This window comes from Aspergillus luchuensis, chromosome 4 (genome assembly GCF_016861625.1).
Source record: "Aspergillus luchuensis IFO 4308 DNA, chromosome 4, nearly complete sequence".
Taxonomy (NCBI): Eukaryota; Fungi; Ascomycota; class Eurotiomycetes; order Eurotiales; family Aspergillaceae; genus Aspergillus; species Aspergillus luchuensis.
The window spans coordinates 1,296,811-1,310,090 of NC_054852.1; the positions used below are offsets into that span (position 1 = coordinate 1,296,811).

At 50.6% G+C, this 13,280-nt stretch overlaps 3 protein-coding genes across 3 annotated transcripts; 2 read left to right on the plus strand and 1 right to left on the minus strand.

Moving 5' to 3' along the window:
- Window positions 1-861: 861 nt before the first annotated feature.
- On the plus strand, window positions 862-3,551 carry MCM2 (MCM DNA helicase complex subunit MCM2; the record flags this gene model as incomplete). Its single annotated transcript, XM_041688803.1, has 3 exons — window positions 862-3,144; window positions 3,217-3,386; window positions 3,449-3,551. The coding sequence occupies 3 exons, from the start codon at window positions 862-864 to the stop codon at window positions 3,549-3,551; spliced, it is 2,556 nt and encodes an 851-aa protein (XP_041542551.1).
- Window positions 3,552-5,151: 1,600 nt separating this feature from the next.
- Window positions 5,152-7,045, minus strand: AKAW2_40472A (Pal1 family protein; the record flags this gene model as incomplete). The annotated part of the gene is made up of 4 exons (XM_041688804.1): window positions 5,152-5,957; window positions 6,014-6,452; window positions 6,519-6,766; window positions 6,982-7,045. The coding sequence occupies 4 exons, from the start codon at window positions 7,043-7,045 to the stop codon at window positions 5,152-5,154; spliced, it is 1,557 nt and encodes a 518-aa protein (XP_041542552.1).
- A 4,238-nt stretch (window positions 7,046-11,283) lies between these two features.
- On the plus strand, window positions 11,284-11,739 carry SOH1 (mediator of RNA polymerase II transcription subunit 31; the record flags this gene model as incomplete). Its single annotated transcript, XM_041688805.1, has 1 exon — window positions 11,284-11,739. One exon carries the CDS (start codon window positions 11,284-11,286, stop codon window positions 11,737-11,739), a length of 456 nt encoding a protein of 151 aa, XP_041542553.1.
- Between the last annotated feature and the right edge of the window lie 1,541 nt (window positions 11,740-13,280).

The following is a 13,280-nucleotide window of genomic DNA, read 5'->3' on the forward strand; positions in this document are numbered from 1 at the left end:
CTAATTTCACCAGGTTGAGACTTATGATTGATGGTCTGAAAGGTTTCTTTCAAAAGTATAATAAACTAATTGATGGGATTCTGTATCTAATCTTTATTGTAGGCTCTGGTGTGGATTGACGATGCTTTTAGTAGCTAAGTATAAGCGCAGTTGGATTCCTTCTTGCTCCTGCAGAACCACCCCGCTGTAGTCTGTCCATACCTCGGTGACAATTTAACTAGGCCATGAGGAGTAATTCCAATATGAACTATTCTGCATGACGTACCAAGAGCTCCATTTTCCCACTGCCCAGAAGTCGAGTGTATCCACGAAGCATCTTTTATTCCACTTTTCGTTGGGCTCAGAGCGGGTCGCATTTCCGAATCGGGGTTTAATTGAAAACGGACGCGTCGCTGGCGCGTCTCGGAGACGCGTTCGGCGCCAAGTCCAGGATCTTCTCAGCTTGTGGCCCTTCGAACTCCTGCGTTGCCCAACGGAAAAGAAAAAAGGACCCTCCGCACGGCTGTCTCTTCACCTTCCCTCAGTCTGCCCCTTCCACCTCCCCGCCTGTCAGACTGAACACCACACACAATGAGGTATGTAATGTCCTCGCCCATTGATTGTCAATGTTGCTTGGAACCACCTTGTTTGGTTGCCCCTCAAAACATTCGGAATACTAATAATGTCTTCCCAGTTCACCACTCCGTCCCAGCAATTCTGCTGCAAACCGCGGCCTAGGGAACCTGGGTCGTCGTAAGAGATCCAGAGAGCCCGATGATGAGACCTCATCGGTTGTTCCCCCCTCGAGTCGTAAGTCATGCTGTGGTGGATGGCTGGTTCCTGATACTGACGCTGGCAATAGCCCCCCCTTCCTCCCCTCCCATGCTTCCTTTCGACGACGATGACAACGAGCGCGATGAGGAAGCAGAGCTCCTGGGTGACATTGATGATATCGACGAGATGGCTGAAGACGAGGACGGAATCGATCTGTTTGGAGACAACTTCGAGAAAGATTATCGAAGCACAGCAGACGACCAGTACAGAGGAGAATACATCGACGATGAGGGTGACCATGAAGAACTTGATGTCGCTACTCGTCGTCAACTCGAAGCCCGCATGAACAAGAGAGATCGAGAACTCGAACGTCGCCGTCGCATGCCTGCGGCTTTCCTGCAGGACGACGAAGATGGTGACATAGATCTTACTCGTCAACCCCGTCGCCGGAGACACCACTACGACGAAGATCGGGACGACGTCGAGATGGGTGATGATGCGATGGAGGAGCTCTCCCTGGAGGAGTTGACCGATGTCAAGGCTTCTAATCTTACGGACTGGGTTCTGCAGCCCCAAGTCCTTCGCTCCATCTACAGAGAATTCAAGTCCTTCTTGACAGAATACACCGACCCTGCCGGTGCTTCGGTCTACGGAAACAAGATCAAGACCCTTGGTGAGGTGAACTCGGCATCCCTTGAAGTTTCTTACGCCCATCTACTGGAAACCAAAGCGGCTCTTGCCTACTTCCTTGCCAACGAGCCCACTGAGGTGCTGAAGGTCTTCGACCAAGTCGCGCTTGATGTCACTCTCTTCCACTACCCCCAATATCACGATATCCACAACGAAATTCATGTCCGCATTACCGATCTCCCTGTCTCCTATACCCTCCGTCAACTGCGCCAGTCCCATCTCAACTGCCTTATCCGCGTCAGCGGTGTCGTTACTCGCCGTACCGGTGTCTTCCCGCAACTGAAATATGTCATGTTCGTTTGTGGAAAGTGTAACATCACTCTTGGTCCCTTCCAACAGGAAGCCAGTGCGGAAGTCAAGATCTCGTACTGCCAGAACTGCCAGTCCAAGGGACCCTTCTCTGTGCACTCCGAGAAGACCGTTTACCGCAACTACCAGAAAATGACCCTCCAAGAATCTCCGGGCTCCGTCCCCGCTGGTCGTCTCCCCCGCCAGCGCGAGGTCGTCCTTCTCGCAGATCTCATCGATTCGGCGAAGCCAGGTGATGAAATCGAGGTGACGGGTATCTACCGGAACAGCTACGATGCGCAGCTCAACAACAAGAACGGCTTCCCTGTGTTCGCCACGATCATTGAGGCCAACCACGTTGTCAAGTCCCACGACCAGCTGGCTGGTTTCCACTTGACCGAAGAAGATGAGCGGGAGATCCGTGCCCTATCCAGGGACCCTGAGATTGTCGACAAGATCGTTCGCTCCGTTGCCCCTAGTATCTACGGTCACCTGGACGTCAAGACCGCAATCGCCCTCTCCCTCTTCGGTGGTGTCAGCAAGGAAGCCCAAGGCAAGATGAACATTCGTGGAGATATTAACGTCCTCCTGCTGGGTGACCCCGGTACCGCAAAGTCCCAGTTCCTCAAGTACACCGAAAAGACTGCCCACAGAGCCGTTTTCGCTACCGGTCAGGGTGCCAGTGCTGTCGGTTTGACAGCCAGCGTCCGTCGCGATCCCCTCACCAGCGAATGGACCCTCGAAGGAGGAGCGCTTGTCCTTGCAGACCGCGGTACCTGCTTGATCGATGAGTTCGACAAGATGAACGACCAGGACCGTACCTCCATTCACGAAGCCATGGAACAACAGACCATCTCCATCTCCAAGGCTGGTATCGTGACCACCCTGCAGGCTCGCTGTGCTGTCGTTGCTGCTGCCAACCCCATCGGCGGCCGCTACAACAGCAGCGCACCCTTCTCCGAGAACGTCCAACTCACCGAACCCATTCTTTCGCGTTTCGACATTCTCTGCGTCGTCCGCGATCTTGTCGACCCAAGCGAGGATGAACGTCTCGCCAACTTCGTCATCGAGTCCCACCACCGCGCCAACCCCGCCCGTCCTCTCCGCGACCAAGACGGCAACCTGATCAACGCAGATGGACACCCCATCGACGAAGACGGCTACCGCATTGACAAGAAGACCAAGAAACGCCTGCCTCTGACCGACGAGGAACTCGCTACCCGGGATGCTGAGAAGCAACGACGCGAAGACGAGAAGGACGGCGAAATCCCTCAAGAACTCCTCCGCAAATACATTCTCTACGCCCGTGAACGCTGCCACCCCAAGCTCTACCAGATCGACCAAGACAAGATCGCCCGTCTATTCGCCGACATGAGACGCGAATCTCTGGCTACCGGCGCTTACCCCATCACCGTATGCCTCCCTTCCTATTACTTTCAATTACGTCCTAGGAGACAAGAAAAGACTAACCAACTGTTCATCCAGGTCCGTCACCTCGAAGCCATCATGCGTATCGCCGAATCTTTCTGCAAGATGCGTCTCTCGGAGTACTGCTCCGCACAGGACATCGACCGTGCCATCGCTGTCACTGTCGATTCCTTCATCGGTAGCCAGAAAATCAGCTGCAAGAAAGCTCTGTCCAGGGCGTTTGCCAAGTATGTAGCCACCACTCATCAACAAAAAAGAAAAAAATGCATACTAACAATCCATCTAATAGATACACACTCTCCCGCCCCAAGCCCCAATCCAAGCGGAGAGCAGGCATCCCCGCCCCTGATCCATTCAAGCCGCGCATGCAGTCTTCTACTAGGGCGCGGTAAGAACAAGAATCTTACCAGAGTCTTGTTTATTCTTCGTACATGGTTCCTGGTTTCGGTCATTAGGGGTTTTGCGTGGGGTTTCGCTTTAACTGGCAGCATTATGAATATGGGTTGATTGTGATTGTGATCATACATAATTATCACATATCACGTTTATGGGAGTTGAAGGTTGAAGGATTCATTGGGGGTTTTATATCTTTACTTTATTTTCCATCATGATGTTAATCTATGTGATCATGTGTGTCTCTGTGTGGGAATAATGAATGAGTCTCAATAATTCCCTTTGGTGGTGGTGGTGGTGGTGGTTGTTGTTGGATTTGGATTGTTTATTCAACTTGCTGCTACACTGCTAGCTAACTAGCTAGCTCGGATATACCTAAGTAACTGAATTAAGTATTTATGGACTAAAGTTCTTTTTCTTTTTGGTATCATGCTACTTTACTAAAGAACGGGTATTTCGAAACTGCGAGAGTATCAGTAATACTATTACTACCGTGTTTAGTTCCCAGCCGACTCAGCCACGAATGTAAATCAGTCTCATACAGCAGATAGATAGATAAATAGATGCTTTTTTTTTTGTTTTGTTTTACAGCTCAACATATCTCAAGCCATCGTTATTATATACTACTTCGTAGGTACTGGAATTATAAGTTCATGAAATCGTTCGTGTATTAGACCCTAGTATATGAGTAGTAGTAGTAGTAGTATTTTCCAAAAAGGTCTTGTAGAACTGTACTCATCATCATTACTATACATACTATTACAAAAAACTTGAAAGTTTATTTTCCGTCATTACATCTATCTGTCAAACAAAAAGAAAACTTGCTTTATTTAGTCTATCTTTCATCCCAGCTTCCAGAGAATCTCGGGCGGTGACGTTGTAATAATCTGAGAAAGGTGTCTTTTTGTGTGGCATTACATGATGAGTGCCATTGTCGACCTGGGCGGGATGCCGAGTCGGTTAAGTAATGTGCTAAGTTGTAAATGAGTGGATAAACTCCATTATGGCTACGTGATATATAGACCCAATGGGGCCGACCAGTACAAGCATGGTAAAATATGTATTCAGCTGAAAGACACATTGCCTTCAAACAGCCCTAGTAGCAAACAAGAGAAGCACGAAACAGCAAAGCCCAGCCGGTCCCAACACAGGTCTGAATTCCCATGCATACAAGAGTAAATGCTCACTCAACGCCTTGTCCTTTCGCGTCCCGTACACCGTGTGGTTTACCAGTAAATGAAACACCAACCACCCCTGTCACCGCCTCGCCAACCCAATTGCATTGGAGTCGAGTACGCCGCTTTAGAGCGCGCTTAAACAGTCGCTCTTCATGAGCCTTGAGCAATGTGTCAGGAATCCCAAGGCAACGCTGCAGACGATAGAATTATCATATGTCGTTTACGCCAGCCTGCGATTCACGATGCTTTATCTCATCATATGCCTCATTTTGCCTATCTTCTATAGGAGATAGACGCTAAAGGGAGTGCAAGAGGGATGCTTCCAGAGCGGTTTCCATCTCTTCACACTTCCCTCGTCATCTGCGCCAAACACAAGCAACGGAGTTTAAGTACGACCGTTGATTCAGATCACTCAAATTACTCAGTCGTTGCTGATGCGCCGCTCAGGCCGGGGCTTTCTCAAACTCTTCATGCGGTTGATGAACCCGCCGCCACCACCGCTGGGCTTGCCCTCATCGAAGCCAGTGTTGGAACGTTCGTTGGTGAACCTCCGCTCCAAACCGGTATTCTGCTTGGGGCTGCTGGAAGAGCGGGCTCGTGTACCTGTGGTGCCACGTGATTCCTCGGACATGTTGATTTGGGCCCCCTTCTTGTCCCAAGCATCGTCATAATCCTGGAAGAAGGGGTTCTTCTCATTGGCGCGGATGGTTCCTATGTGGCTAGAGCCAGTCGGCACACCTGGGGTGTAGGAGGACTCGGGAGAGACCACTCGGGGATTCGAGGGCTTGTTCATGCCCCGGAGTCTTTGGGCCAAACTCTTCTTGCGCTGCAAGCCTCCTCCGCTGGGACCAGCTCCACCGTTCTCGTTCCCGCTTCCACGGCGCTGAATGTCTGCCCGGCTAGCGGGGGCACCATCCAGGAAAGTGCTAGTACCCAGACCCATGCTCTCCGCTCCATGAACAGGTTCGATGCGAGTGGTTGGATCAAAGTTCGCGGTCTCGCTTTTGTTGTTACGGGGGTCGACGGCAGCGCTGGTAGAATAGTCATTGTAGCCTTCGTCCATGGTTCCGTGGAACAGGTTCAGATCAATGTTGGCATTGTTTGGCCCTGCGCCTCCAAGAGCCATGTTGGCAGAGTCCTTGGGGAACGCCTGCATGGGCGCAGTACGCAAGCCCTTGCGATTACGGTTAGGATTGCAGGCATCGAACGGCCCATCGTGATGGAACACTACACAGCCACTGTTAGCAAGCGCCTCTGCCAGGTCGCAATGGGCTCCAACTCACTTCCAGTGCCATAGATACTGGTGACGTCCAGTTTATCGATAATGTCCATGTGGTAGTTGGACTTTTTGGATGAACGAGGCTTTCCATCCTTCGACTCCTTGCCGTCCTTTCCATCTCTATGGCGAGCCTCCCGCTCCCGGCGTCGTCGCTCACGACGGCGTCTCTCGTCCTCGGTATCCACAAGCTTGGGGGTTCGTTCCATGATCGAGGACTCTGAGTTGCGACGAGGCCTCCGCTCTCTGTAGCCCGATCTTCCGCCACTGCTCGTCTTCGGGGGGTCGGCAAAGATGTCCAAGGGATCTTTGTCGCGACGTTCTGGGCGTTCCCTGGGCGGAGGTCCGCGGTTCGTCGGGTATCCGTTGGGCGCGGGCTTGTCCGGGCGCGGCGGAGCTTGTCTGTAACCAGTGTTCTGGGGAGCAGGGTTTACGGAAAGGTTCTCCTATATCACGTAGTTTTAGGTCAGTTCGGCTGAGCGACGGTGGTCAGGGCTGCGAGATGAGCATACAAAGAGTTCACGTGTGTTCGACGTTATGTCCTGTCTCTCGACCGGGGAGACCATGGTTGACCCTATCACGGGGGCGGACTGCGGCGACAGGGTGTCGTCGTCGAAGGGATTCGTAGAGACTCGGCGTTCAGATTGACCACTGGCGGATGCGAAAGAGCTGGCGGAAGGCGACAGAGCACGATTCCGGAAGGGATTGTTGGAGCCCAGATTGACAGGGGTTGGGCCGAAAGCTTGTTGGACAGGAGAGCCTGTAGTCGAGCGGACGATAGATCAAGGTTAGTTTTTTTCTGTCTCTTTTCGCATGGGGAAGCACGGTCTGAAATAGAAAAGAAGGCGGCACAGGACAGATAACACTCTGACCAAGGGGAAGCCCCGCCAGAGGTGAAACGGCTGGGAGATAACAAAGAATCCTGGAAGGAGGACAGGACCAGGGGACAAAACAGGAATCAGCAAGATGACGCACCTGAGGGGCCCAGCGTCACGCCAGGTGGGTAGGCGTAGGTGGCAGGCTGTTGAGAGGCATACATGTTGCGAGTCCACGCAATGCGATGTCGAGATGGGAGTAGGTCAGAGGAGATGATTGGGGAACAGAGAAAGACAGCATAAAAAGACAGGAGTAAGTGGATGATCAGGAGGCCGAGACTGTGAATCCAGACGCCAGACTAGAGAGAGCTTAGGCGTATGCTGAAACGACGATGCCGCGGGTGTCGGTCAGGGGCAAGGAGAAGTAATTGGAGGGCGAGGGAGGGGACCGTTTAGTTTAGTTGGTACGTAGCGGCAAGTTGGACCGGTCTTTCAATTTAAGATTGCTTAATTCCACTTGAGGGGGGAAGGAAAGAAGAAGAAGAAGAAGAAGAAGAAGAAGAAGAAGAAGGAAAGGCTTGAAATTTTCTCCGGGTGAGATTAGAATGTTTGTTTGAACGAGGGAGGGATGGGTGTGGGGGGAAGATGATTTGTAAAGAGAGGAAAAGAGGGGAGTGAATCAACAAGGAGAGAAGAAGAGCGAGAGAGTAAATTAGTGAGAGAGAGGGAGAGGGAGAGGGAGACGGGGGAGAAGATGGAGCGGAGGGAAAGAGGGAGACTGAGAAAGCCGAGGGTGGGTTTGGTTACCGTACGGGAGGAGTAACTTAGTATAGTAAGTAACTTTAGCATCAAGTCATCGGTCCAGTTAAGTTTAGAGCAACGCACGGGAAAAAAAAGGATAAAACCGAGAGGAGAAGGAGAAGAGGAGCGAGGGAATGACGGGTGCCAATGAGGATCCAGAACCCCTTGGGGAAAATGATGGACGGAACCACTCGAGCTGCTGGAAAGAGGCAAAATGAAGGGCCCGAAGAGGCGATCGTCGACGCGGCAAAAGGAGGAAAGGAAGAAGGAAGAGAAAGCGAGAGAGGGAATGACTGCATCCAACCAAAGGAGATACTACTGAAAATGGAGTAGAAGATTTTTTTTATTTTCATACTATTTAATTTCTTTCTTATTCGACTATTCGATCACTAGAATTAAAAAAACAAAAAGAAAAAGAAGGTACTACTAGTAGTAATATAATACAGATATTATAATTAAAAGGAATGGACTCCTTCGATCGATGGAGGGGGGGATACAACAAAACAATAAAATAAAAACTAGAAAACAGAAGAGAAAAGAAAGGGCAAAGTGCATCTCATCATCTCTGGTTGCCCAGGAATCAGTCAATCAATCATCAATCATCAGCCACCACCTTTTTTCTTCCCTCCTTCCGCCCACGCAAACTAATTGAGTCAATTTGACAGGCGACCCCAACTTTCATCTCAGGGGTTGGTCCATTCCTGTGCCTGAATTGTGGATTGATTTGCTTGGTTGCTGCTATTCCCTATTAATCATCTCATTTCATCTCATCTCCCAGATCCTCCCATTTTATTTTATATTTTTTTATTTCCTGCTTCTGCTCCTGCGACTGCTATCAATCTATTACTCCGTATGCTACGTAGAACTATCCTCCGATCATATGCAGAATGGCAATGTACCTAGGCACAAACTAGACACCAAAGAAAAGCTGGGGTTCATGCGACTAGTAGGGATGCGGATGCAGGAAAAACACTTTGCAGCTCCATTCGATGGTTTTCCGGTCAGCAATCGGCCAACCAACCGAACCAACTAGTGACGAGCTTCGACTACTGCTGCCTGTAAGTCTTGAGAGGAGAGAGACGGCACTAGACTAGATAGTAGGGAACCAAACGTTCTCATCTCCACAGGTTCCCTCTCGTGCCACTCCTCCCCCCGAGAATAGAAACAAACATTGGCTTCTGCAGGACACGACAGACCCAACAAACAAACACCCACCTTCTTCCTTCCACCACGTTCATCTGGACTCACTCATGATTGTTGCTGTCATCATTCTCTCGCATGGCTTAGACATTTCCAGCCCTGATTTGATTTTGTTTCCTAAATTGGTACTGGAAAGTCTCAACAAACTCGTGCTCTTGCGTCAGCTCCTCCCCCAAGAATGCAAGCCCACCTGCTGCATCATCCATCCATTGTTATCCTTCCGATCGACACCGGCGGGCCTCCCACGATGAGGATGATCCCCCCCTGGTCTTAGTCTCGGTCATGCTCATCCTCATCCATCTGCCGGTTAACCAGTTCAACTACCTACTTAATTCAACGAGCTGCTGGGTTAATAATTACCGACTGTCTAACTAACTAACTAACTAACTAACTAACTAATGAACCAACAATCCATCCCACCGGCATCTTACTAATTCCATCCACCTCTTGGTTGTGCTGCGTGACCTGCCTTGGCCACCCATTTGGTTCCTTACTTCCGCTTAATCCACCTTTTAAGTGAGGGTGGCTTGCGTATATAGGTTATAAATCCCGGAATCGCCCACTTTTTCCCCTTCCCTTGTTTTCCGGTCCGGTCGCGTCCGGAATGCTGTCTTGTGTCTTGCCTGTCTGAGGCGGAGCAAGATGATGATGATGATGATGATGATGATGCAGCCATCCAGCCGGTGAGTTTTGCCTCGATCAAAACCGACGGAATACGACAGGTGGATGTCGCCACGGTACCGATGGAGTCGCACTCTCACTCGTGGCGCGCCTCTCTGTTACTAGCACTGCCAGCATACGTAGTATTACCATTCCATTCATTTTTTTTTTCGCATCATTTAAATCCACCATAGAAAAGGACTGGAATATATCCGGACTCCGCCGGCACAGCTGGCCGATCATCCTAGTCTTTGAACAGATGTCCGACCTGCAGCATAATTCCATATTGCTTTTCTCAGCCCTGGCCCGATCGTCCCGCGGCGTCTGGCTCCGATTTGTATCGGATTTGACGGCTGCTGCTGGAACCACCACTACTATTGACTAGTTGATACTATAGTAGTATCCAGTACACCATGACATTGTGACTGGATGCGTGTGTGCGTGGCACAGCTGTGACCCATAGTTTCGAAAGGCAGACAAAGTATTTCCAGAGCATCTAATGGCACAAATCTTGATTCCAGTCAATGATGTGGTCTCGACCAGAGTGTGTTGGGCCGGTTCGTAATGTCTTTCAACTCCCTCTGCACCCGGAATTTGGTTTGACTGCCTACTGGATCTCATAGTTAGCGGCCTGTCCAATCTAGGCTTATCGTTTGGATCGACAAACAACGTCATCAAGCGGTTCAGTGTTACAAAGTACGGCAGCATGCATCGATAACCGGGCGAAGGTCTCGCTCTGGCCAAGCCAAAGAATGCTTAAGATGTCATCGGATTCCCGAACAGTCAAAGGCGGGCGAGGAAGGACCACCGTCCCCTCAGAGCTTATCTCCGATGGGTTTCATACCGCAATGTGGCTCGTTTGAACTCTGATGGATCACTGTTCGAAGCCATTGAGATAGATCGAGTGGACCCTCCCTCACCCAGGTGAAAGGATTATTTGGCGATCTGATTCCGGCGCCAGTCTCATATAAATCGCCCGATGGCGCTAGTTTATCGTAACGGTCGTTTGACATTGAATGACTGGGTCGGCGTCATCTAAATCCCGGTTTCAATTGACTAATGCTCTGTACAGCGACCAATTGACTGATTGACTAATTACTTAAGACCTACTTCTGAGTCTAACGCATTCAGCCAAAATCTATTAATGTGAACCATCGGCTTTCTGCATAGATAATGGGATTTTCTAGGTCAGTCTAGTGTTTTCTAGCAGCTTGAGACCGCAGCTGGGGGCGGCTACTAGAGAAAAGTAAAATGGCAATTCGTGACTATTGCCCGCTGTCAATCCACTATGTACTGTAGACACAAAAATGGCTTTATTCTATTGATTCATGCGCAAGACTTAAATGTGGTCTGTAAGTACTAAATAACTACCAATGAAATCGAAGTAGTAATCCATGGCTCCAACCATGGCTCGGATAGTAATTCTAGAGTCAAGCTACACTATGCACCAGGATGAATGGCCAAACTGACACCCAGCAACTGGGTATCACATGATGGTAAGATGCCAGTAGAACATCTGAATCGATTGCAATTCATCGAATATGACTGCTGGCCAATACATGAAGTGGGGAGGCACTAGTGGCTATAGAAGCCATCGACTATCAACCAAGATCAAAGTGAATTGGAGCTTGCCGCGTCGGAGGTGAGCCTGTCTTGGCAACCTCCAACTGGTCGCGCTGTCTCATCTGAATAGCTCCGACTCGTTGCAACCTACGCACCACCCACATCTTTCTCTACTTCAAAGTCTCAGTCACCGACCCCCTCGGTCCTCTGGCTCGTTCGAGAGCATCGTCGTCGCGTCATGGAGCAGCCACCCCCAAGCGATCAACCACAACAGCCTCCGCCTCCGACCCTCACAAATCCTCGCTTCACCCTCGAGCTAGAGTTTGTGTCTTCTCTCGCCAATCCCTACTATCTGTCCCACCTCGCCGTGACATATCCAAATCTGCTGGGCATAAACAAGTCCGGTGATGACAGCGACGTGAACAATGATTCCGCAGACCCCGACGCGCAGGCATTTGCAGCATACCTGGCCTACCTCTATTCCTACTGGAAGACCCCCGAATACGCCCAGTTCCTGACCCATCCCGGTGCCACTTTGCGGGCGCTACGACTACTGCAGGAGGAGAATTTCCGTCGCGACATCATTCGCCCCGACGTCATTGAAAGGCTAGCGGAGACCGATGTCGCCGCCGAACCCGTCGAAGCAGCTGCGGAGTCTGGAGAACAGGAGGGCGAACAAGCCAAAGCAAGCTAGGAATATGCGCAGTGACACTGGAAATAGCAGGAAACAGGCGTGCTGCACATTGGGCTCGAGGTGGATTGGTTCGGTGGTTGGCCCGGAACGATGTCCTGCTCAAGCTCAGGCCACTGTCTTCTACAACTTAACTGCGGAGAGGGGTAAAATTGAGACACAATATCAGAAGATCTGCACGGGGCATGGGCATGGGCAATGTTTGTCGATATTGGGACACCTTGATGCACCGCGGTTTATGCTGCAGTCCTAATGCAACCCCAGATGGTTCATGATCTCCCCGGAGTCATGTGTGACCGAGGTATCCCCTGATCGGCCATGGAACCGGCTCATTATTGGAGCTACCAAATATGCACCTCGACAAGCACTCCTCAGGATCATCGACATACTCCTCTCTGTTTAGCTGGGATTTCCGAGCTATTCCGGTTGAGATTGCTCGATGGAGTCCTGAGCGGGCCTGGGGCCGATGTAAGAGACGGAGGGGAATATGCGCACCCTAGAGAGCAGTCAGGTGTACGACACGACAGGAAATACCCCGAGCATCCAACAGGTTCGTTTTACAAATGACTCTGAGATGCCCAAATTCTTCGCTCTCAAGCCATAGGAGGAGCAGCATCGGTCCCTGATATTCTGCCTATGACGTTGCCGTGGGGTTGTATTAGGTTGCAGGGGGAAAAACTCTCTTGGGTACCTGCTCTCTTGTAGATCGAGCATATAAGCCAATACTGATAGACCAATTCGAATGAAAGAAGAATACATCATATCATCTAGAGAGTAGCCTATGTAGGAAACATCAAACACCAAGTTCATATCATGGACAATTCATCTGGTATAAGGGCAAGTTCTGCGACCGCCTAACCGTGACGCGGCCGAAGCGGCGCGCCAGGCTGAATTTCCCGAGCAGGCCGTTGGTTCAATCTCGCCGCGGCAACCCAACACTAAACTTATCGCCATCCGCCAGAGAACCGGAGAGCGACACTTTTCGCTTCTGCCTCGCTTGCCAACCTCCGCGGTTGACAGTGTTCCTCGTTCTTCACTCAATCCCCCACCTCCTTGTTCAGGCTGGGTAACTACTAGTATCTCCGATGGATCGACCCCACCCGTGGTGATTGCAACTCGACCTGGAAGCCCTGTCCTCTCTCCTCTCCTTTCCTTTCTCCTTAAACCACGTTGGCCGTTGCCGCAACCCCGTTCATCCCCCAGTAAGGCCTTTGCGACGTGCCACACCTTACTTCCTCATGGTCTATTCTTGTTACAGATCCTTAATCAGTCCTTGAATATACTTCCTTCCAGGTGACCAAATCGGTCACCGGATCTGCACCCTGTTTTATTACAACCGTTGAAAATCTGCAGTATACAGTCATCGGGTAATCGCCCTGCAAATCACTTCGCCCAATGGAGGGCGTACGCCAGTCATGTCGGCCAAAGCATCAGGTCTTGGTTCTGAAATGCTATCCACAATACCAGAAGGGGATTCCGGAAGTCAAGCCGAATCCGAGTGAACTTTCCTATCTGCTCTACTATGCGAGCACTCGTCGCAGCAA